General features: G+C 39.6%; 1 protein-coding gene across 3 annotated transcripts in view; it reads left to right on the plus strand.

Moving 5' to 3' along the window:
- Window positions 1-22,174, plus strand: part of prrg1 (proline rich Gla (G-carboxyglutamic acid) 1) — a 38,039-nt gene extending 15,865 nt beyond the window's left edge. The window contains exons 3-5 of one of the 3 annotated variants that reach the window (XM_018091288.2): window positions 236-399; window positions 15,297-15,457; window positions 21,084-22,174. In XM_018091288.2, coding sequence (XP_017946777.1) covers window positions 309-399; window positions 15,297-15,457; window positions 21,084-21,599 — 768 coding nt within the window. In that variant the 5' untranslated portion in view covers window positions 236-308 and the 3' untranslated portion in view covers window positions 21,600-22,174. The remainder of the gene's footprint in view (window positions 1-235; window positions 400-15,296; window positions 15,458-21,083) is intronic. The other 2 variants (XM_012957065.3, NM_001017345.2) reach the window with 2 other exon arrangements.
- The last annotated feature ends 3,121 nt before the right edge of the window (window positions 22,175-25,295 follow it).

Here is a 25,295-nt window from a genome sequence, read left to right on the forward strand (position 1 = left end):
AGCCATTTAGTCAATGAGACAGTTTAGAACATTTTGGTTGGATATAATCTGTGCATGTATTGTGTATCTGACAGTGTCCTTGGGAGAGCTACAATGCAATTCCAGTGCAAGTCATTTTTGTGCGATTGGTGTCTGCCAACTATTTCATGTTAAGAACATCCTCCAACTTGTTATTTTCAGGGCTTTATCCTACAGTTTCAGTCTGAATGTTAATGTTAGATCATTGCATTTAAAGGCATGATCGATATCTGAGCATTCATTGGAAGAAGACTAAAATATGAACGTATGTGGACACCTTAGGACGCTGCATGTTGTACTTCGCCATTTCAACATCATGGAAATATCTGTGTAGGGCAGAACAGGCCCTATTAACATTCATGCCACTGAAGCATAGCAGGGGTAGGTAAAATATCTACTGTCATTTTAGTAGCACCTTTAGCTTATGGTTTTAGTGCTCCCAGTGCAATCAGCCATGTAAGGCTACATGTATGCGCGTAATGAGTGTGTGCCCCAGCAAAAATGCCTCTGCCGTTAAACTTTCTGTATAAACACATTTTCTGGTATCAATGTGATAGCTTGGTGTGAATGTGTTATAATCTCTGTAAACCAGAACCCCTGTATTTTGGTGCACTGCAAAACATATGCATGGCATATGGTTGGGTGAATTGATACACCTGGTGCAGATTTTGCTGATAGATTACATGATATGGAGCCTGTTAGGGATCAGGTATGTTTTATAATGGTGTTATTAATGAAAAATCTGGAAAGCTATTGTTATATTCCTTCCTACATTACTTTTCTAAAAATCTGTTTATAAACTGTATTATTCTGCCTTGGATTTGGATTTGGAAGCACAGAGGAATCTCTATAAAGGAACTGACAAACTGACATGGATGTGGAGAGCAGGTTTGTCCTCCAAATGTGTCCTTAGTATTTCCTGAATTAGCAGATGCGTAATGTGATGCTATCTGAAACAGCCCAGCTCAAGAAATGGAAAATAACACTTCTAGAAACCACAATATCAAGGGCATTAGCTCACAGATGGGAATACACAAATCTTTCCTAAACAAAGAATCCGAAGCGAAATGCAGTAAAGGAAACCTAATGCTAAAATGTTGGTAACGGCTTTTCCCAAGATGTACATGTTTTGTTTACTCTGGTTTTCCCATTTAAATAGTAGAGGATAGGTTATGTAGAAAGGGGTTGTCCTAAAATAAACATTTTTGAAAGAGAGCAGTTCTAGTTATAGTCCTATATTCTTCTCTTTAAAAAGAAATCATGGTCTGGATGTTGGAGGCATGAAACATTTTCTTTTAGAATCATATTCTGAAGAAAATAAATGACTGTTTCAAATGGTATCTATAGTTCTTCATTTTGGTGATGATTTTTACTATGATTTTGCTTTAGGACAACGTTATCCAAGTCTGTTGTTAGCCCTTATTTGTGTAAAGCTAGCCATACATTTAAAGCTCAGCTTATTTGGTGAGGTATTTTTCCCCAATACGACCACCAATGGAATTTGGTTGGGTGGGCCCATCACATCACTCAATACATGAGCCAGTAAGATCCCAACTTTGTTCAGAAGGACCGGGTCAGCAGTTTTGTTGACCAGTGTATAGCCACCCTTTAGTTATAAGATTTTTTACATTATTTAATTTTAAGTAGTAAGCAATAGTAATGTCAAATCTTAAATGGCTAAATGCGTCTTTCTGCTCCAAAATATAAAGTTAAAGAAATTCTGGAAACAAGGCCCAGGATTGATCCTAAGATTTCCATTCATATGAAGTACGGTTGGTCTACCACTGGCAAGGCCCTATGCTGTGATGGGCCCCAGCATATATGAATGTACATAAATAGTCCCAACCCTTACTTCCAAAAACAGTAGAATGTTGTTGCTTTTTCCACTCAGTAGCTCTTAAAGAGCAAGGAAAGGCTTCTACTATAGCACCTAATATGTTGTAGAGCCCCCTTTCCTGTAGCAGATCGCCAACTTTTATTTTTTAAAATAATACTTATTTCTCCCCAAAATTTCCTTTTAACTTCCTTGTAACTTCACAGTATCACGCCCACCATCTTGGATTTCTAAACACCCGCGCTCGCACCCCCCCCTGCACCAAACACTGGCAATATCCCCCCCACACACCTGTGCTCGCACTCCCCCTAGCCTGCCCGCTCGCTTGCTACCCGGTACCCACTCGCCTGTTCTGCTTGCCTGCTTCTGAATGAATGAAAATCAGCAGCGCATGGGCCGCCTACATTGTCCCGGTCACACAGTCCCTGCAGGAGCGATGCATTATGGGAATCCTCTTTACCCAGCTCAGGGTTTTTTCTGCCTGTTTGGCTTTAGGTCTTCTGAAGAGGTGAAATATGGGGACTATTGAGACAGCTGAAGGTATGCCTGCATTTTGAGATTAACTCTTTACTAGCCTTTCCTTCTCCTTTAAACAAGCTGTGTCTCAGACATCTGGTGAACAAGGGTATCATACAAACTTGTTGTAAAATCTTTAGTTTGCCAGTATAATGCTCTAAGGGGCTGGAATTTCAAAGTGGGCTTTTTTTTTTTTAAAAATGGGAAGCAGTGCTGTGCTTAAATGCATACCATTGCCTTAGCAGCCCAGCTACAGGAAGGTAAAAACAACTAACTCAGATGTCACTTAAAATAGTGTTTGGCATTTTATGAAGAACAATAATGTTTTCACATCGTGCCATCGTGCCTGGCAGTACTTGGGGGGAAAAAAGGTCCCTTTAACCATCTGTTGCCTGCCAATTATGCTGCAGAATGTTGCACCAGCTCATTTGCTTCTGATTTTGTTGCCTGTTAGTCTTCTAAACCTGTCACAGAGATGTTCCTGTTTCTCTAATGGATGCTGCTGTGCAGTGCTATTAATGTGACTGACACCCCCAATTATGAGAATTGAAAACACATGACCTTTAGAAGTCACATTTCCTGTAAATGTTCTGTTCTGCTATATTTTTTTGGACTGATCTGAGTACCTGTAGCTATTGTGTGAAAATGCTATAGCTTATAGTTAAGCAACAGTTGGAGGACTCGTGGAAAGCTCTGGGACTCATTTACAAACACAGTGCAGTAACTCAAAAAACAGGACCAAAACATCGGATTCTTTTAAAACAATATGTCTAAAATAAACTTATGACGATTTTAACCCTTTAAGTGCCAAGGGACGTAGATTCTACGTCCCAGGTACCAAGGGACCAAAGTGCCATGGGACGTAGAATCTACGTCCAATGGCACTGTCGGGTTTACAAGCGCTGCGCTCGCTTTTAAAGCAGCGCAGCGCTTGTAAACCCCTCAGATCCCCCTAGGCAACGAGCAGAGTAAGACATACTCACCGATCCGGTCCCCCAGCCGCACCGATCGGTCGCTCCAGCCAATGACAGCAGTGGGCACGCGTTGATGACGTGTCCACTGCTGTCCCTTTAAATAGCGCCGCCTACTGTCGGCTCCCTCACTCCTGCTGCGCACGTTGGACAAGATGGAGCTCCCCTGCTGCCTTCCTGCTGGATTGATCGCCCCTGATCGCCTCTGATCGCCTGCCTGCCTTGGGTAAGCTGAACTACAACTCTCTACCACTGTTTATTTTGCTTATTTCTATCTCAACTGTCTAAAAATTTTTTTTTTTTTTTTTTCAATTTTTTCTTCTATCTTTGTCATTATTACACTTTTGTACACATACACACTTATTTACAACTTTCCCAAGCACACACAGACACTTACACACACACTTACACTTACACTTTTTTTTTTTTTTTTCTTTCTTTCTTTTCTTTTCTTTCTTTCTTTGCTTTCTCTGGCAGTCTTTTTTTTTTTACTAAAACTTTATTTCTGATCTTGCTCTATAATTATCTGATTTATTTGGTTGCATTTTAGTGTTTTTTTGGCATTTTCATAATTGATTTCTGTTTTTGAATTATTCTATTGCACTGTAACTTTTTTATTGCTATTGGGTGCTGAATTTGCAGTGACGTTGGTGGATCCAGGGCTCTGACCACCGATTTCATTGCAATTATTGTTCTTCTGTTGGTTTAGGTGGTTTTATTGGATTTTACTGATTTTATGGTGTTTTATCTTTGCATTGTTCTTTGTGTGTTTAGTGCCCCCAAAAAGGTTGCTTTTGCAGTGACATTGGTGGATCCAGGGCTCTTACCGATTTCATTGCAACTATTGTTCTTTGATTGCTTTTAGTGGTTTTATTCCATTTTAACTTCATTTGATTTCAGTTGTTCTAGAAAGGTCCAGAGGTGCTAAGATTGTTCTGGTAGTTTCTATTGCCAAGGGTTAGGCTGATGCCACACATGGCGTAGGGCTGATTTTTTCAGCAAGTGGAAAAACGCTTGCCAAAAATTCAGCCCTACGCTTGCTACTTGTGCCTGCACCCGAATGAATGGGATACGCTCGGGTGCAGGCACATGTAGCCGATATACGCATGAAAACGCGAGACTTTGCATTCTCACGCGTTTTCATGCGTATATCGGCTACATGTGCCTGCACCCGAGCGTATCCCATTCATTCGGGTGCAGGCAAAAAAAAAGGGGTGCATAGAGTGCAGCCCCAATATTATGCATTTTCAGGTTTGGTGGCCATGTACTTATGCGCAACCAGACATAGGTATCGTTTTATTCAGGGGAACTTGCAGATTGATGGTTAGTAAGTTTTTGGTAGTTGCCATGGAGATTTTGGGGAGAAATCTAGGTTTTTTTATCTGGTTTTTCCTTGATTTCTGACCAAAATCTAGGGTTGTATCTGGTTTTTCCTTGATTTCTGACCAAAGCGCTGACTTCTGCAAGGGACTGCGGCCACAATTTTCCATGTAGAAAGAGAAGAATGGTGTCTCTGAATAGCTGAAGGTGTGCACTTTTCGTAAATATATAGATTGTGGGGGTTATCTCACAGGTAGGGGGGGTTAACACTGAAAAACTGCAGGTAGTGCACATAGAGCGCAGCCTCCAAAATTTCAACTGAAATTGCCCTTATGCATTGCCCCTGTTTTGGGGCATTTGGTGGCCACGTCTTTACGTGCACCCATACATATGGGGTATCGTTTTATTCAGGGGAACTTGCAAATTGAGGTTTAGTAAGTTTTTGGTAGTTGCCATGGAGATTTTGGGGAGAAATCTAGGTTTTTTATCTGGTTTTTCCTTGATTTCTGACCAAAGCGCTGACTTCTGCAAGGGACTGCGGCCACAATTTTTCATGTAGAAAGAGAAGAATGGTGTCTCTGAATAGCTGAAGGTGTGCACTTTTCAGAAATATATAGTTTGCGGGGGTTATTTCACAGGTATGGGGGTGTTTAGACTAAATAACTGCAGGTAGAGCACATAGAGCACAGCCCCCCCTTATGCATTGCCCCGGTTTGGGGGCATTTGGTGGCCACGTCTTTATGTGTACCCATACATATGGGGTATCGTTTTATTCAGGGGAACTTGCAGATTGAGGTTTAGTAAGTTTTTGGTAGTTGCCATGGAGATTTTGGGGAGAAATCTAGGTTTGTATCTGGTTTTTCCTTGATTTCTGACCAAAATCTAGGGTTGTATCTGGTTTTTCCTTGATTTCTGACCAAAGCGCTGACTTCTGCAAGGCACTGCGGCCACAATTTTCCATGTAGAAAGAGGAGAGTGGCGTCTCTGAATAGCTGAAGGTGTGCACTTTTCAGAAATATATAGTTTGCAGGGGTTATTTCACAGGTATGGGGGTGTTTAGACTAAATAACTGCAGGTAGAGCACAGCCCCCCCCTTATGCATTGCCCCTGTTTGGGGGCATTTGGTGGCCACGTCTTTATGTGTACCCATACATATGGGGTATCGTTTTATTCAGGGGAACTTGCAGATTGAGGTTTAGTAAGTTTTTGGTAGTTGCCATGGAGATTTTGGGGAGAAATCTAGGTTTTTATCTGGTTTTTCCTTGATTTCTGACCAAAATCTAGGGTTGTATCTGGTTTTTCCTTGATTTCTGACCAAAGCGCTGACTTCTGCAAGGCACTGCGGCCACAATTTTCCATGTAGAAAGAGGAGAGTGGCGTCTCTGAATAGCTGAAGGTGTGCACTTTTCAGAAATATATAGTTTGCAGGGGTTATTTCACAGGTATGGGGGTGTTTAGACTAAATAACTGCAGGTAGAGCACAGCCCCCCCCTTATGCATTGCCCCTGTTTGGGGGCATTTGGTGGCCACGTCTTTATGTGTACCCATACATATGGGGTATCGTTTTATTCAGGGGAACTTGCAGATTGAGGTTTAGTAAGTTTTTGGTAGTTGCCATGGAGATTTTGGGGAGAAATCTAGGTTTTTATCTGGTTTTTCCTTGATTTCTGACCAAAATCTAGGGTTGTATCTGGTTTTTCCTTGATTTCTGACCAAAGCGCTGACTTCTGCAAGGCACTGCGGCCACAATTTTCCATGTAGAAAGAGGAGAGTGGCGTCTCTGAATAGCTGAAGGTGTGCACTTTTCAGAAATATATAGTTTGCGGGGGTTATTTCACAGGTATGGGGGTGTTTAGACTAAATAACTGCAGATAGAGCACAGCCCCCCCTTATGCATTGCCCCTGTTTCGGGGCATTTGGTGGCCACGTCTTTATGTGTACCCATACATATGGGGTATCGTTTTATTCAGGGGAACTTGCAGATTGAGGTTTAGTAAGTTTTTGGTAGTTGCCATGGAGATTTGGGGGAGAAATCTAGGTTTTTATCTGGTTTTTCCTTGATTTCTAACCAAAGCGCTGACTTCTGCAAGGGACTGCGGCCACAATTTTCCATGTAGAAAGAGAAGAATGGTGTCTCTGAATAGCTGAAGGTGTGCACTTTTCGTAAATATATAGATTGTGGGGGTTATCTCACAGGTAGGGGGGGTTATCACTGAAAAACTGCAGGTAGTGCACATAGAGCGCAGCCTCCAAAATTTCAACTGAAATTGCCCTTATGCATTGCCCCTGTTTTGGGGCATTTGGTGGCCACGTCTTTATGTGCACCCATACATATAGGGTATCGTTTTATTCAGTGGAACTTGCAGATTGATGGTTAGTAAGTTTTTGGTAGTTGCCATGGAGATTTTGGGGAGAAATCTAGGTTTGTGTCTAGTTTTTCCTTGATTTCTGACCAAAGCGCTAACTTCTGCAAGGGACTGCGGCCACAATTTTCCATGTAGAAAGAGAAGAGTGGTGTCTCTGAATAGCTGAAGGTGTGCACTTTTCGGAAATATATAGATTGTGGGGGTTTTCTCACAGGTAGGGGGGGTTATCAATGAAAAACTGCAGGTAGTGCACATAGAGCGCAGCCCCCAAAATTTCAACTGAAATTGCCCTTATGCATTGCCCCTGTTTTGGGGCATTTGGTGGCCACGTCTTTATGTGCACCCATACATATGGGGTATCGTTTTATTCAGGGGAACTTGCAGATCGATGTTTAGTAAGTTTTTGGTAGTTGCCATGGAGATTTTGGGGAGAAATCTAGGTTTTTTATCTGGTTTTTCCTTGATTTCTGACCAAAGCGCTTACTTCTGCAAGGGACTGCGGCCACAATTTTCCATGTAGAAAGAGAAGAGTGGTGTCTCTGAATAGCTGAAGGTGTGCACTTTTCAGAAATATATAGTTTGTGGGGGTTATTTCACAGGTAGGGGGGGTTAACACTGAAAAACTGCAGGAAGTGCACATAGAGCGCAGCCCCCACATTTTTAGCTGTAATTGCCCTTGTGCATTGCCCCTGCTTTGGAGTGTTTGGTGCCCATGTCTTTATGTGCACCCATACATATGGGGCATCATTTTATTCAGGAGGAGTTTGTCTTTCAAATATGCCTTTGTTAGAAAATTTTTATGAGATTTTTTTTTGTCAAATCCACATTTGATCATGCGTCCAAGTTTACGTTTTAGAAAAAAAAAAAAATGTCATAAAAAGTTCCAAATTTCACAATGCACTGACAAAAGGTATTTGGCTTTTGAGTGAAAACTACATTGCACCTAGAAACCTGAAGGTCTGTAGTTTCTAAAGATACCAAACATGAGGGGATATTTTAGATTTACATATAAGTTATGCTGCATTAACTGTTACAAGCGCTTTTCTGCTTTGTTCTGGTGTGATATTGTACTAAGTATTGCTTTAGTTTGGGGGTTACTTCTGGACAGGAACTGTGGGGTACCACCACATATTTGGTATCGTTGGAATTGGGAGTATTAGGGCTTTTACAAACAATAAAAAAAAGTGAGTAAAATTAACTTTTCTATGGAAAAAAACCTCAAAATATACAGAAATTTTTCATAATTTTATTTTTTTTTTACATATTTCACCCAAAATACACATCATATCTCCAGAAAAGTTATAAAATTTGGTATGTATGTCGAAGCCCAATTAGTGACGAAAAAAACGATATATAATTTCCCTAGTTTCGTGGAGGTTTTCCTACCAAAAAACATTGTTAAAGTGAATGAGTACAAAATGCTTAAAAAACGTCTGGCACTGGGGGGAACCGAAATGACGAATTCGGCTGGCACTTAAAGTGTTAAAGGGTGTGTCGGTCACAGAATATTTATTGCTGAATACTTAAAATTTGGCTGTGCACCCCGCAAGGTTACAAGCTTTGGAGTGCAGACACTATGGGGCTGATTTACTAACCCACGAATCCGACCCGAATTGGAAAAGTTCCGACTTGAAAACGAATATTTTGCGACTTTTTCGTATGTTTTGCGATTTTTTCGGATTCTGTACGAATTTTTCGGATCCAATACGATTTTTGCGTAAAAACGCGAGTTTTTCGTATCCATTACGAAAGTTGCGTAAAAAGTTGCGCATTTTGCGTAGCGTTAAAACTTACGCGAAAAGTTGCGCATTTTTCGTAGCGTTAAAACTTAACGCTACGAAAAATGCGCAACTTTTCGCGTAAGTTTTAACGCTACGCAAAATGCGCAACTTTTTACGCAACTTTCGTAATGGATAGGAAAACTCGCGTTTTTACGCAAAAATCGTATTGGATCCGAAAAATTCGTAAAGAATCCGAAAAAATGGCAAAACATACGAAAAAATCGCAAAGTACCGATCATTACGAAAAAAACGCAATCGGACTCCATTCGACCCGTTCGTGGGTAAGTAAATCAGCCCCTATGAGTTTGCACCATTTCATTTACAGAACATGCCTACAACTTTAAAGATGTATTTCTTTTATTGTGAAGCAAACAACAAATAGGACAAAATAATGGAAAACTTCAGTGTGCATAACTGTTCACCCCCCCCCTAAAGTCAGTACTTTATAGAGCCACCTTTTGTGGCAATTACAGCTGCAAGTCGCTTTAGATATGTCTCTATGAGCTTGCCACATCTTGCCACTGGGATTTTTGCCCATTCCTCAAGGCAAAGCTGCTCCAGCTCCTTCATGGTTTTCGCTTGTGAACAGCAATCTTCAAGTCTGACCCAGATTCTCAATTAGATGGAGGTCTGGACTTTGACTAGGTCATTCAAACACATTTATATGTTTCCCCTTAAACCACTCAAGTGTTACTTTAACAGTATGCTTTGGGTCATGCTGGAAGGTGAACCTCCATCCCAGTCTCAAATCACAGGCAGACGGACACAGGTTTTGCTCAAGAATATCCCTGTATTTAGCACCATCCATCTTTCCTTCGACTTGGGCCAGTTTCCCAGCCTGTCTCTTTGTTTTCCTGTGCCGGTGTCTGTGTAGCTCTCTCCTCTCTCCCGTCTCCTGCTCCCCCCTCCCTCAAGAATGCTAAGAACTCCCTCCCCCCTTCCCCCTTAGGAATGTGTGTTCTGAGCCAATCAGCAGGAAGCTTCCTCATAGTCTTACAAACTGAGCATGTACACGGGTCTTGGTCGCGGTGCAGGAGCGAGGCACTATGGGAATTTTCTTTACAAAGCTCAGGTTTTTTTTTCCTATGAGGCTTCTGATCATCTGAACGGGAGAAATATGGGGACACTTAAGGGCACTATTGAGAGAACTGAAGGTATGCCTGCAGCTTGAGATTAATTCTTTATTAGCCTTTCCTTCTCCTTTAACAACTTTCATGTTATTAAAGACCTGCTTAAAGTGCACCTAGCACCCTCTAATTGTTTCAATTATCAATGATCTAAGCGCGCGAGTGATACAGGAAGGAGGAAGCGCTGCAGGTACCCCGGGCTGGTGCTGTTCTCTCTGAACAGGGGCACCAGCCCAGGGTAAAAGGTAGGCGATTCAAGTCACTTGGGGGTGCCTAACATTTTGGCACCCGCAAGTGACTTTGCCTTTCCTTCTCCTTTAAGGCAGTGCTGTCCAACGTCTATGGTACCGTGAGCCGGAATTTTTCTGGCCTACATGGTGGAGGCTGATAATGGAAGACAGTTTTGACAACTCTCCCTTTTAAATGTATCCACTTTAAACCATACTATCACAAGAGCTTTGAGACCATACCCACATTAATGGTGGTAGCGCAGCAAAAACCCGAATGCTTGGTGCTCACTGCAGGGATATCACCCTTTCTTTCATATGTGAAAGAGCTTGTGTTATATTAAGTCATACCCCCAGCAAATAATTACAGTGGCTAACAAACTCCCACCACAAACCCCCCATTCACTTGCCACAGGCAGCATAGGGCAGAAAAGGGCAAGGGCATTATGCCAGTTGAACAGCATTGGTTTAAGCTCCATGGTCCATAAAACCCCTGGTCCCAAGCTTTTCAAATAATAGATCTTATGCCTGTATTTTTATCATTGATGTGTCCACACCAGTTAAACCAATCTGTATCCTGGCTGCAGTTCTCTCCCCAACCGAAATTCATCACTTGTCCCACTGTATAATGGGAAATCTAAAAAATTTTTTAAGATGCGTTTTATCTACAGATAAAACTTTTGAATGTGAATTCATTGTTCACAAAGGCAAGAGAATGGATTGTTGTGTGAGCTCCTGTCAAAGGGAATATTGTCCCTAGTGGTGTGTGCGCGCATATCTAATTGTTTGTCTATTTGACCACTGAAAGGAAACAATGAGTCTTTTAAATATGACTTTTGCCCCCCTTATTCTATTTGTTGTGTAGGGCCAAGTGTTTTATTAGGACACCAGTTCTGTTTCCATCTTCATATTTTATCAGCCTGGAGCAAGATCTGATGTGCAGGCTTATGACCTGTTTCTTTATGCTGTTTATGTGTGGCAGATGCTACAAAGTCAGGAAACGGCTGACTCTGCAGCTTTTCCCTTCTTTGTCTCCAGCTGAACTCTCTGTGTCATATAAACCAATGTTTACTACAGAAACGGACCATTGTTTTTACGCAGGAATAGCCTAGGGCTGTGTTGTTTTACTCACCCAAATTCCAGTACCAGTTTTTTAAAACTGTAATAAATGTGAGGCACCCCTTTACAATTCTAGTTTAAATGCTGGAGTGTAGGCAGCAGCAATGAAAAAAAGATGTGCTTTGGTCAGAATGCTGTAGCCAGTGACTGCTACATGCTCTACACTTATTTATAACAATACCTTCCCTAGGAGACAGTACCAAAGAATGTCATATTGATATATTGTCTCATGGGGGCAGATTTACTAAAATTCTAACTTTACTCATTTTTTATTTTAATATTTGAATAAACTCCTTTTCACAAACGTCTTGTATTTCCTAAAAATTCTGAACTGAAAAAGTCTACGTGGAAATAGTTGCACAAATTGCCACATGAACACTGCGACTTTTTTGAATTGTTGCACTTAAAACAGCGTAAAAAAATCTAAAACATCTAAAGTTTTGACACAAAATAAGGATCCTCCAAGGAATGGAAGGGACATCTGCCAGCGTCTTGTACATACATCTGCCAGCGTCTTGTACATACATCTGCCAGCGTCTTGACATCGACATGATCTCTGCAAGCGACATGATCTCTGCAAGTTTTAGCTGGCAAATTATCAAATTCGGATTTTTAGCCATTTTGACGTAAAGTAAATCTCAGAAAAGTTGCAATTTTTTCTCCCTGTGAATTTTTGTGCTTAAAAAATCTGTTGGTTAGTAAATAGCCCCCTTAGTGTAATAAAACTAAGAAAGGGACATGTCCCTTAAACATTGTATATGACTTAATAAATGCATTGCTTTGCACTACCTTGTTGTGTTGGACATCTGTTTTTTACACTGTGTTTAAAGGGGTGTAGATCCCCGCAACAGAACACCAAGCTTCGTAAATCAGTAACCTGGATGTGCTGTGACCTGACCTTTTATGAACTATTATGCCTATTGTCTTATAGGACAATGGGACACAGAGTGCTTCTGGTTGTTTTTTGCCTAATCGTTTAATAGTTCCACAGGATGGGAAGAAAATGTCCGAAATTTGTTTCATTGGCAATCATGTGACCCACAAGTGCAACTTTGTTTCCAGGTGATTGCCACTGGAATTATAGGAGTTTTTGGGTGGCCTGTGGATCTTTTAAACACACGTGTGACAACATGCCCAGAATTATGCTGCATTACACTGCAGTTAAAGGGAATGTTCGCCGTTATTTACAATTATAAAAAAATAAAGAGATGGTCTAAATATTATTTGCAATTTGGCTTCATTTTAAAAAAAATGGATCACTTTGTATATATCTAGCTGCAAAGGTAGTGCTGTATCAATTCTCTTCACTCTGCCAGCCGAGGCACTTACACCACTGGCAACACTTGCTATTTCACACGCCCCTTCTCTTGCCGTTTCTGCTTGTCATTGATCCAGTTGGCTGAATTGCGTCAGCCAGTCATATCAAGGAAATTCAAATGAATGGCGCATGTGCTGTAGCATTCAGTGTTGCACTTCCTCCGTTCTACTGGTTATGACTGGACCTTACTTAGCCGGGGTGTTGGCATTCCTCTCATCCGGGCAGAGACCTAATGATCTAGGCAGCAGGTACATATTTTGAAAACAAACCATTTTTCAAAAAAATATCATTTATACCATATCTCTTAATTTTTTAAAACTGTAGTAAATGTGAGCCACCCCTTAACAATTCTAATTTAAATGCTGGAGTGTAGGCAGCAGCAATGAAGAAAGATGTGCTTCGGTCAGCATTCTGTAGCCAGTGACTGCTACATGCTCTACTCTGATTTATAACAATACCTTCCCTAGGAGACAGTAGGATATTTGCCCCTGAATGGTGGGTATCTCTTCCTTGGGGTACTCCATGGCAGTGGATTAAAGAGGTAGTTTACCTTTAAGCTAACGTTTAGAATTCTATTCTCGGAAACTTTAGGGCACGGCTAATTTCCTGCTAACAAAATAGTCACAACAAAGGGGGATTGGTAATCTAATGATCTACTTCACAAGGAACAGTCACAGAGTGCCTTAGTTTGCCCTGTTAAGCTCAAAAAGAGATTAGAGAGGAAGATTTTTTTTGTGATTAAGCAATAGGAAAAAAGTATGTTTATCATAAGCCCTATTCATTATTCCCCTTTAAATAAACATACAACATAGCAGACAAGGTTAAAAAACCTGCATAGATATAGATAAATGACTCTTGTGCTAACCCACATAATGACATAATGCTGGGCAAAATGCCTGGCAACACTAAAAGACTCCATGGCAAAGGCAGTGAAAGCTAAGATCTAATCGGCAAATTCCCTAGCTGCATTTTAACACTTTAGGTAGAATTTGTAGTACTGACATAATATTAATTTGCAGACAGTGAATTCTACATCTGTCACCTTTTCATCTATGCTGCTGACTACAGTTGGCCTGGATAGAATAAAAGGCATTGGCATTTAAAATACTGAAACCCAGTATTAAGCATCAGTTTACAGGTTATTCCATAATAGAAATGAATGTGTTTTGTGTCCCTTCCAGATTTGCTACAATAGGGGTGAAGTCACTTTCTTCTTATGACAGGAAGCTATAATTGTTGTATGGTTATACATGTACAGGCTGGTTATCATGGAGACAAAAAGGACAGTAAAGTGCACAAATATATAAATAGAAGGGAGGGGGGTGAGAAAAGCAAAAGTGTTTATTGTATTCCAGGTACCATGCATTACACAAGGAGCTAAGCTAACAATGAGATAGTAACAAAGGTGTTAGGTATTAGGTATTATTTTGTCTGACACTTTATCCTCAGCTCTCTCTTTTTTTTTTAATTTTCTGGCAATATTTTTCTGGTTTCCTATCTGTCGTTAAGTTATTTTTAGCCATGGAATTTCCTCTGTTGAGCTCATAGGGCCTCATCGCGTGGGAGTAGCTTCTCCGTAATGGAATGCTCAAACTGACCCATGCAAGAAGGCCTTTGAGCCATTGTCCAATACAGTTAGTGTCAGCTTTTGTACGGATATAGCATGCTGTTATTGCAGTCTGCTCTTCACTAAACATGTTTTATTATTAGCGAAATAGAATGTTGGCAGAGGGGATGCCACTGTTAACAGTAACCCATATTATAGTACCTTATGCTGTCTATATTTATATGCTTCAGTTTCCTGGACCAAGAGACTAGAAATGGTTGTTCAACAGATTCATTTCTTTTTCATTTTAAACAGTTCTTATTTTTGTTTTTTGTATTTTCCCCTCTGCACTCTCTCCTGGCGAATATAATGTGCTGGTGCAAATTTATACTCAGACTTGCATAGTCCTTGGGGCACCGATGCATGCTTAAAATATTTCACAATGCATGTCCATAGTAACCTAAAAAAGTCTGGTAAAACATTGTATTCTTTTGTGCCTATATTATAACCCAGTAAAAGGAGAAATATGTTCTGTTTGCTCCCCCTAGTGGCTGAGCCGAGACACCAAAATGCAGTCTAGATACCAGCAAAGAACAGAGAGCAGCCTGCTAGGTTTTTTCAATATTACCGGATTATATGAAAAATCAGAAACACTTTCAGGAAATCTAGCCAACAGGCCTTTCCCTGAGGTGGGCCTTTGTCTAGACTAGAGGAAATAGGCTCAGCATGTTATAGAAAAATACGAAGTTGATATGCTTGGTATCATCTCCAGATTATTGTCAACTTGTCTACATATAGAAGGGCAAATGATCACTGATGCAGATTATTTGTTGCTGTATATATGTGCTTGTGTATAAATGGAGAATCAGCCAAAATAAATACGATTAACATATGCCTGCACAAAAATAACAGTCAACGGCATCAAAAAAACATAACATTCTATAAATATTTTGTTGTGGTAGCAATGCATGTGTGACCTTTCCCAACGGGTCTGCAATGTGCCTCAATTTATCGGTTATCTTTTATGAAACCTTTCCGTGAAAAATGACTAAAATAGAAATTCTTAATATTTATAATATTAATATATTCTTAAAATTGTAATAAGTTGTATTTATACCACACTAGTAAATTTGTGTTTTTGATTTGCTTCCAGTTTTCCTGACAGAAGATAAAGCCAACTCAGTCTTAAAACGATCTCCTAGAGCAAACAGTTTTTTCGAGGAGATTAAACAAGGGAACATTGAGCGAGAATGCAAAGAAGAATTGTGCACTTATGAAGAAGCAAGAGAAGCCTTTGAAAATGATGAGAAAACTGTAAGTATACAAGTATCTGTAAAGTGTGCTAGCATAATTATGTTGGAGCTATAAAAATACCATGAAATAAATAGTATTACAGTGCTGCAGCTTATTCTACATTCCGAAGGGCTAACTAATCAATCATACTTTTTGTTGAGTGCATATAGCTATTACAAACCTGGATATACTAAGACTAAGAAAATTAAATATTAATTGCAAATGCAGCCATTTTTAACTTTTTAAAGGACAAGGTAAGATAAAAGTTAATGTACTGAAATGAGTGAAAGGCCATTAGTAGTTATAGTAATTGTGCTCGCCTGCAATCATATTCAGCCCTTTCCAGCTTGCTCCAGGAAATGCTGGTCTTTTAAATAAATTAATGTCTCCAGACCTCTATTCCCCCACCCTTCCCCCATTTTACTACTTCCCAGAACTGCTTTCATAGTTTAGTGAAGCTGGGCATCAAAATCCTCTAGGGCAACCTCTAAAGGGCCACCATTCAAATCAACTTGGTTAACCTAGATATAGTTAGAAGCCATTTCATGAGACCCATTAGCTTTAAGGGCAAAGAATGTGAGCTGTAAACTCTTATTCCGTCATTTTTTCTTTTAGTTACTATGTAGTTTAGATGGAAGATACTATTGGCTACTATTTGTTAAACTAAAAGGCTGCACCCTTGCCTTTACTTTGACCGTAGCTTTGACCGTACTTAGTGTTGCTATCTGAATCCTTGCTCTCTAATGCAGATTTCAAGTGGGGCAAAAGAATTCAGACAATTATTTTTCATGTTGGAAAAATCTGTAAACTGCACAAGGATCTACCAATGAATTGATATTGTAGTAGGATTAAGCCATAATTGGAAGCTATACTCAGAACTGCCAGACTCCTGAAGGAAACTAGAAGAATGGAAAAGTGTTTTGGAAGGAGAAGGGTATATTGAGAAGGGATGTACACAGAATGAGAACTAGAGGAGGGTAGAGAACAGACAATGCATTGTATATTCAGTACATGGGAACCATTGTGTTGCTGAACACTGACACCATACATTAAACTAGCAAGTTCCTTTCCCTTGTAGTAACGTGTTCAGTACCAGTCCAGTTGTTTTCTGACTTAAACCAGCACCACAGGCAGAAGAAGTTATAAAAGAAGGTACATGTATTGTAACATTGCAATGAATGGTAAAACCATTGTTTCAGAATCTGTTTGAAAAATAACATACTGGTACAGAAACAGACTGACAATACACTGGATATAAAAAGTCTAATAAAAAAAAAAAGATACATCCTGCCACAATGGCAAAGGCTTAGTTATAGATTTAGACCCAGACTTGAACAGTATCCTCATTCATATTAGCAGTGTTAGGCTTGGATGGCCAGTACGGTAGTGCATCAGCTTCCTAGCCAGTAGTTCTTTGGTCTGCTCCCAAAAGCAGACACCATCTTCATATAGTTTAAAATTGCTTATCTTCGGCAGTTTTGAAATGGCTTGTATGTTGTGTCCTTTCAATCAACATGGAAAATACATTAGTATGTTAAAAACAGAGGTGTCGGAGGTACCATAAACTGAGGAGTCAGTCAAAGGATTTATGTACAGACTCCACAGCCCTGGATTAAAGGATAAGGAAAGGCTAATGAAGAGTTAATTCTCAAGCTGCAGGCATACCATCAGTTCTCTCAATAGTGCCCTTAAGTCTCCCCATATTTCTTCTGTTCAGATGGTCAGAAGCCTCATAGGAAAAAAAACCCTGAGCTCTGTAAAGAAAGTTCCCATAATGCCTTGCTCCTGCACCGAGACCAAGACCCGTGTACATGTTCACTGTGTAAGACTATGAGTCAGCTTCCTGCTGATTGGCTCAGATCCACATTCCTAAGGGGGGGTTGAGTTCTTAGCATTCTTGAGGGAGGGGGAGCAGGAGAGAGCTGCGCGTCTCTGGCACAGGAAAACAGAGACAACAAATCTTTTGACAGAGGACTCATTGCAGCATTTCTGTGAGTGCTCATTGCTGTATTTTCATAGACCTTTCTGATAAAGCTTACTTAGTTTTTACCTTTCCTTCTCCTTTAAGGTCTGGGCTCTGGCTGGGCCATTGCAGAACATCCTCCTTTGGTGAAGCCATTGCTCTGCTGCTTTAGATGTATGCTTTGGGTTGTTGTAATGCTGAAAAAGTGAAGTTCAGCTTCAGTTTCCTAGAAGTTGCTTGAAGGTTTTGTGACAAAACAGACTGATACTATTCATGATTCCATCCACCTTGACTAAAGCACACCAGTTTCAGCTGATGAAAAGTAGCCCTAAAGATTGATGTCTTCACCATTCTTCACTGTGGGTATGGTGTTCTTGTGATGATGTGCTGTTATTTTTGTGCCAAACATACCTTTTTGTGAGTTAAGGCTTGCTACCCCGCCTCAAAGTCTTGACATATGAAGAATAAGACTGTTGTTACATGTAGGGAGCAACCGTGTTTGCCAAGAAAACCTGCAGCTCCTTTAATGTTGCCGTAGACCTCGGGGTATTTTCCCTGACCTGTTTTCTCTTTGTCTTCTCATCAGTCTTGGAGGGATAGCCTCCTTTGGTAAGGTCACTGTTGAGCCATATTTTTTTTTTGTTCCCCTGTCCTGATTGATACCTTTGAATGATGAGACCAAGAGAAATAATTCTACAGGAACAGCCAAACTTTATATGAGCTCAATCAGGGCCACTTTATTTGATGTTAGGTGTATACTAACTACTATTTGAGATGAGGCTGAATGTGATTGGTTGATTCTGAATGCAGCCACATCCTTGATTATTATAGGGTGTGCACAGTAATGCAACCAGGTTTTTACCTTTTTGCAGTCTCCTTGAAAGTTATAACATTTCTTCCTTAAAAAAATAATGAATTACACATTTCCTTGAAATTAGCACATTGAGTTTATTTACTAAAAAATGAAAGTAAATACTAAACAAGTTGGGTGTATATTTTACTACACATCTTGTTTGCATTTCAGTTATGTAAATGCACCTATGTTCAAATCTGGTTTAGAGACAGGTCATACCATGAGTCACTTATCCTACTGATAAGATCCTACTCTCTCCAGCTCATTAATATCCTTCTTAAGGAGTGCAGTTTTGGGCTCCAGTCCTTAAGAAGGATATTAAAGGCACAGTAACACCAAAAAATGAAAGTGTATAAAAGTAATTACTATATAATGTAATGCTGCCCTGTACTGGTACAACTGGTGTGTTTTCCTTAGAAAGACTACTATAGTTTATATAATAAAGCTTCTGTGTAGCCACGGGGGCAGCCATTTATAGGAGAAAAGGCACAGGTTACTTAAGGATGCTGCCGCTTTGCTGCCGCTGCCGCTTTGCAGAGCGATTTGCCAAATTGGAAAACTGGGCAGCAAACTGGAAAATGAGGTTCAATGTTGATAAGTGCAAAGTTATGCACTTTGGTAGAAATAATATAAAAGCGAACTATCTACTGAATGGTAGTGTGTTGGGGGTTTCCTTAATGGAGAAGGATCTAGGGGTTTTTGTTGATAACAAGTTGTCTAATTCCAGGCAGTGTCATTCTGTGGCTCCTAAAGCAAATAAAGTGCTGTCTTGTATAAAAAAGGGCATTGACTCAAGGGATGAGAACATAATTTTGCCTCTTTATAGGTCCCTGGTAAGGCCTCACCTTGAGTATGCAGTGCAGTTTTGGGCTCCAGTCCTTAAGAAGGATATTAATGAGCTGGAGAGAGTGCAGAGACGTGCAACTAAACTGGAAAAGGGGATGGAAGATTTAAGCTATGAGGTTAGACTGTCGAGGTTGGGGTGTTTTCTCTGGAAAAGAGGCGCTTGCGAGGGGACATGATTACTCTGTACAAGTACATTAGAGGGGATTATAGGCAGTTGGGGGATGTTCTTTTTTCCCATAAAAACCCCTTTAGATTAGAGGGACAGAGCTTTCATTTGAAGCAGCGTAGGTGGTTTTTCACGGTGAGGGCAGTGAGGTTGTGGAATGCCCTTCCTAGTGATGTGGTAATGGCAGATTCTGTTAATGCCTTTAAGAGGGGCATGGATGAGTTCTTGATCAATCAGAATATCCAAGGCTATTGTGATACTAATATCTACAGTTAGTATTACTGGTTGTATATATAGTTTATGTATGTGAGTGTATAGATTGGTAGGCGTGGGTTGTGTGTGCTGGGTTTACTTGGATGGGTTGAACTTGATGGACTCTGGTCTTTTTTCAACCCTATGTAACTATGTAAGAGTTTACCACAGACTTGAGCACAGACACTCACCTGTCAACGCATCATTTTTGGTAGAATAAACCATTTGTAGCACACTGCTGTATTCAAACCATCTGATGCATACATTTAGTAAAACTAACATTCTAACATTAATGGCAATATTTGTATATTCTTATTATATTCAGATAATTTCCAGGTGTGTTAATAAGCTGGATTCTGTTACGTTGTTTCAGGATCTGTGAGTGCCTGCCATATGTATTTGACTTTGTTTTAGGAGTCAAAAGCAGCAGACCAAGAATTAATTTAATATTGTAAAATTGCTGAGAATTACATTTTCTTCTATTTTTCAGAAAAGGTTTCTGGGTACAGAGAAAAAAGGCCCAAATATTAAAAAAATATGAGAGTGAACTCTAGGACTCCAGAGTGTGTACTTGAATATGGATTGGATTGTGTGGCACACTAGGCTTTTTGTCCAAAAACAAAAAAAAAGAACATGGAAAGAAGTCCTTTCCATGTGTGCACTGCCAATGCCAATAACAGTAAGTGGATTGGAAAATGTCTAGTGTGCCAGTAGTCTTAGAAAGAAGCAATGGGCTGCCAGTTGTAGTCTTACATTTTTTGGAAGATTTGAAATCATGGTGTGTCAGTTCCCCAATTTGAAATGTACTTTTAATAGCTGTATCTTTTATAATATGAAGACTGAACTATGTATGATATATTTTTTTAATGTTCCTGAAGTCACATGTTTGAATCTTGATCTCTGTGCTGAAAGGCAGCTAAGAAACCAAAAGAGCCGTCCGAATGGCTTTTTGTAAACCTGCTGCCAACTCTGAATGAACTTTCTTCCACGACCTTGTCAGGGCAGAGACTGAATTACTGTTAGATCACAGGAATTGTTTGGCTTACAGTGCAGCATTAATATCTATAGAAATCACAAGGACACAGCAATGCTTTATTACAGTCAAAATGGCTTTTATCAGACATTAAGATGCTTTTACAATGCTTTGATAGCAAATGGGCAAACGTACCAACAAGATCTGCCAGTATAAAATAGATTATTGCATATCTTCTCAAGACATGTTCATGGGCCAACAAGCTGAGGTTTCCATTACAAAATGTGGCACAAACTAGACATGTATACTACAATACTTTGCATTGTTGCTTTGTGATAAACCTTCATTGTTCTTAGCTGGGTTGACAGCTACCTCAGTAGTCTGCCCAACAATAACCTGCCTTGGTACCATTGGGGTCATTTGTAAACACTGCGCAAATTTGCAGCCAGGCAAGAAGATAAGCTCACTTATTGGTTGCTATGAGTTACTGCCCAGGTGCAAATTTGCCCAGTGTTTATAAATAAGCCCCCATGACTTCTTATGTATGTATTTTGTATTTGTTTCCTCTAATTGTGTTTTAATTTTCCTGTCTAGAATGAATTCTGGAAAGAATACACTCAAGGACAACAAGGAGATCTGAATGCAGGAAACAACTGGTACCCGTTTTACCTTGCTTTTCCTCTGATCATCGTGTTTTTCATCATCCTTTTAGTCATTTTACTTGTGTGGAAATGCGTATTCAAAAAGAAGGCACGCAGACAGACTGCTTATGCTCCTCGCGGGATTCGAGAAAATGCTACAGAAGTGGCGATTGACCCCGATGGATTTGGTATTTCACCTCAACATGGCACTGTTCTATACCCCATGGAAGTTGCATTTGATAGGGGCAGGCTCCACAGTGGATACGAATATGATGTGCATTCTGACACACTTTCAGCTGGGCTATCGAACTGCGATCCTCCCCCCTCTTACGAGGAAGCCACAGGGGAGCGAGGTGTCCGAGTAAATGAACCCCCACCAAATCCCACAGATCCGCCGCCTGAGTATGATGAAATAGTCACCTCAGCTGCAGCTAACACAGTACCTCACGGAGCTACCAGCACTAAATAACACAAACTGAAGGATTGCTATGTATATTGTTTTGTAATTCTTTTTATTGCAGATGAAATATTTTAAGCACAACGTTGAAGCTGCATAGCCTTTGCCTTTGGACAACTTTCACCTCTTGACTTTTCCACCTTCTTTACAGTAACACTCCCACTTTCATGACTATAACTGAATTGTGAATTCTTTGCACAAGAAAACTATTAGCTCTGTCTGGGCTTTATGGAATTGTATTATAAGGAGACATTTATCTATACATACTTACCTGAGGCTGAGAAAACTTAGCTTAGTTACACCAGCAAATTTACTGGGTAACTTTCCCTTGATTCTTTGCAATAACTCTACCATTTTTAGATGGTGCTGACATGCTGACATAACACTATAACCACTATTAACCAGTGTGCATTTTGAATGAAGACGTAATAAAGTATGTATTTTTTTTCTTAATTGTAATATGTGCCTAATTTCTCATATCATCTAAGAATGTCAACAATGCCATGAAATTGAAATGAGTAATAAGCAATACACTGTTTTCTCTATGATTGAACTGAATAAAGACATACTTGAAATGTTCTATCTTATTTAAGATTCAGCTGGTTGCCTGCTCTTGCCTTCATGCATATAAATACATGGTTGTGCTCCTGTAATCATTTGTATCTAGCATGTACTAAAGAACATTTCTCCACTTCTCCAACCTTCTCATGCAATCCGTATGCGTATCTGTTCATTAAGGTACTATAGCAGTGCTATAATTTAATAAGCTGTGCTGAGCTAATCAGTTCCATTTAAACTAGTACCGGTAACTGATTAGATTTTAGGCGTATTTGCATTAAGGGTGATGACAGACAGGGAAATTTCTCACCTTAGGTTCAGTCTGTGCTACCGATAGAGTTTATATTTTGTTAAGTGACCTATTAAAGAATGTTGCCAAACTGGAAGATATGTATCAGTAAATATTGCCCTTTTACATCCTTTCCCTAGAGTAACAGGAAGTAGTGGGGAAGCAAAAGGCAGAATTCTGTCCATTAAGTGGCTGATGGGGCCTAGCATGTATGTGTGCCTTGGCTTGTTTGTGTGCACTGTTATCCTATAATCCCAGAGGCGGCACTTAATTCTTAAAATGGCAATTGTGAAAATGAAAATATGCATTTCATCCCATGGAAATACAGAACTTTTTGTACTTGTTATAATAACCAAACGCACTCCTGCATGAAGAGAGAAAGACCCCTTAAGGGGTGTGGCACACGGGGAGATTAGTCACCCGCGACAAATCTCCCTTGTCGCGGGCAACTAATCTCCCCGAAATGCAATGATTTACATTTTAGCCGGTGGGATGGCATTTCTGGGGAGATTAGTCGCCCGTGACAAGGGAGATTTGTCTCGGGCGACTATGAATAAGCAAAATACACACATTACACAATTATAGTACTTAAGGCTGAAAATATATCCTAAATCAAACATGTTATGATGAACTGAAATATATAAAATGGAGAAAATTTAAAAAACATAATTCTTTTTATTATTTGTGAAATAGCATAATGTGATGAATACTTATTTTGTGTTTTAAAATTCACACATACATTCATCCATACAGTAAAAATAAAGAATGGGAGGACATTAATAATAATATTTTACTTTTTTTAGTAGGGTTATTTATATAATTCTTTATAGAAAGGTCCCAAAATGAAGGAGAAATCAAGGTCTTGAGGTAGCACAGGACTGAGGACATTGTTCCCAAAAGCAGGACTGTCCTTCCTAAAGCAGGATATCTGGCCACCCTATTCCTCTGCTCCCTTATCACCTTCTGCTATTCAGGTTGCTGATCACCCAGTATTTAAGGTCAATAAGACTGATCAGCTCAGAGGCTCCAAAAGGACATCAGACATTACCACTACCTGCAGTGCTTATTAGCTTTGCCTTAGGAGCCAGTGTGACATCTCACATCCAGGAAGGGTTTATATAAATCCTCTTAACATGGCATGCAACATTCCTTTTTCCTATTTGGCTGCTTTGAGTATTAGCTTAAGCAAATAGTTTGTTTTCCAAGGACCTAGAGGACCAGTCACCGAAATGTATGAACTTATATTTATACACTTGCAACATTGACCTAAATAATATATTTTTCTAGCTTCGCTTAGGCTCAATTAGATCATAAAAATAATGTTTGTCCAGATTTGCTTTTTTAAGCTGCTGTTTTTTAAAAAACGCCAGCTTCACGGTTTGTTAGTATTTACTGTAGCATCTATAATGGGAATTTGTGTCTTTTGTTACAGATCTGAAGAATATCTGCACTTAACAGCACAGACATCAGTAAATCAAGCTAAAACGGCTTTGCTTGTAATTATCTACTCTGAACACTAGATGGGATGTTTTAGTCTCACCTAGATGTCAGTGTCAGCACTATAAAGTAAATAATAAATTACTCAAGGGAATATCCTAAATAGTCCTGTCCATTGTTATTTATATAGCACAAGTAGCACAGGGCTAATGCCCACAATAATAGAAATGAAAACTTGTAAATTGTATATTAATAATGCTTTATTTGTTACTTTCATTTAATTGTACCGCTCCCAATGAAAAATGCAGAAAGTAGCAAGCAATAAATCAGCTGTGCATTGAAGAAAGCAAAAACAACTCTACTAATCTAATTTTACATACATAAATTCAGTAAAGGATTAGACATATACCCTGCAAATACAAACAATTATACATGTTTAGGAGATTTCCATTAACAATAGCACTAGTAACTATTGGTATGGTTGCAAACAAGTAAAATTGTCTCAAGAATAGGAGCGGTTATGTCCCTTCCTGGGAAGGTTGATGAGGTGGAACTCTTTATAAATTCATTTTGCATATACAGCCTTAAAGGGGAACGCCATAAGTAAACATAATTTCAAGCAACTTTGCAATATACATGCGTGGTTTATAATGTATATATATATACTATTTTGCTGGTTCACTATGGATAAATAGAACATGGGGTTGGTTAGCATGGTTGCCTTGAGAAAGGTCCCAATGTGGACCGAAACGTAATGTTGGCTGTTCATGTGTTTTTAATACACGATCCAAATCCCATAATTCCCTGCACGCATGATGTCAACAAGGAAGAAACAAAACCTTTACCGGGGCCAATATTTACTAAATTCTATTTCTCATAGAATGATCTGTGTTCTCCTAATGTGTATACTCTAATTGAAAAAATTATAAGGTGCTATACAGTGATTCCCAAACAGTGGCTTGCGAGCAACATGCTTACCAACCAGTCCATGGGATGTTGCTCCGAGTGGCCTCAAAGCAGGTGCTTATTTTTTAATTTTTGGCTTGAGGGCAAGTCACACATGCGTATACTGTCACCTATTGGTGAGAGAGAGGGAAATCACATTGACAAATATGCAAATTATGCAAACTGGAATTTCTTAATTTTTTTGTATTACTTAAGTTTGTATTTTTCACTGTCCTTGATAAAAGTCCCAGGAGGGACCGAAACGTTGGAACGCGCGGTGAATGAATAAATAGAAGAATTGTGAAATGGTGTGCTGGTCCTGTTTATAGGTATTTACATATTTTGACTTCAGCACCCATCTGTTAAACTGGTTTAGAATGCAGACATGTAATATAATATATATTATCTTGAAGTTAGCTAGCACTCATGTTAAACAGTAAAACTGTGCACAATGCACACTTTGGGGCACATTTACTAAC

This window comes from Xenopus tropicalis, chromosome 2 (assembly GCF_000004195.4).
Source record: "Xenopus tropicalis strain Nigerian chromosome 2, UCB_Xtro_10.0, whole genome shotgun sequence".
Classification (NCBI taxonomy): Eukaryota; Metazoa; Chordata; class Amphibia; order Anura; family Pipidae; genus Xenopus; species Xenopus tropicalis.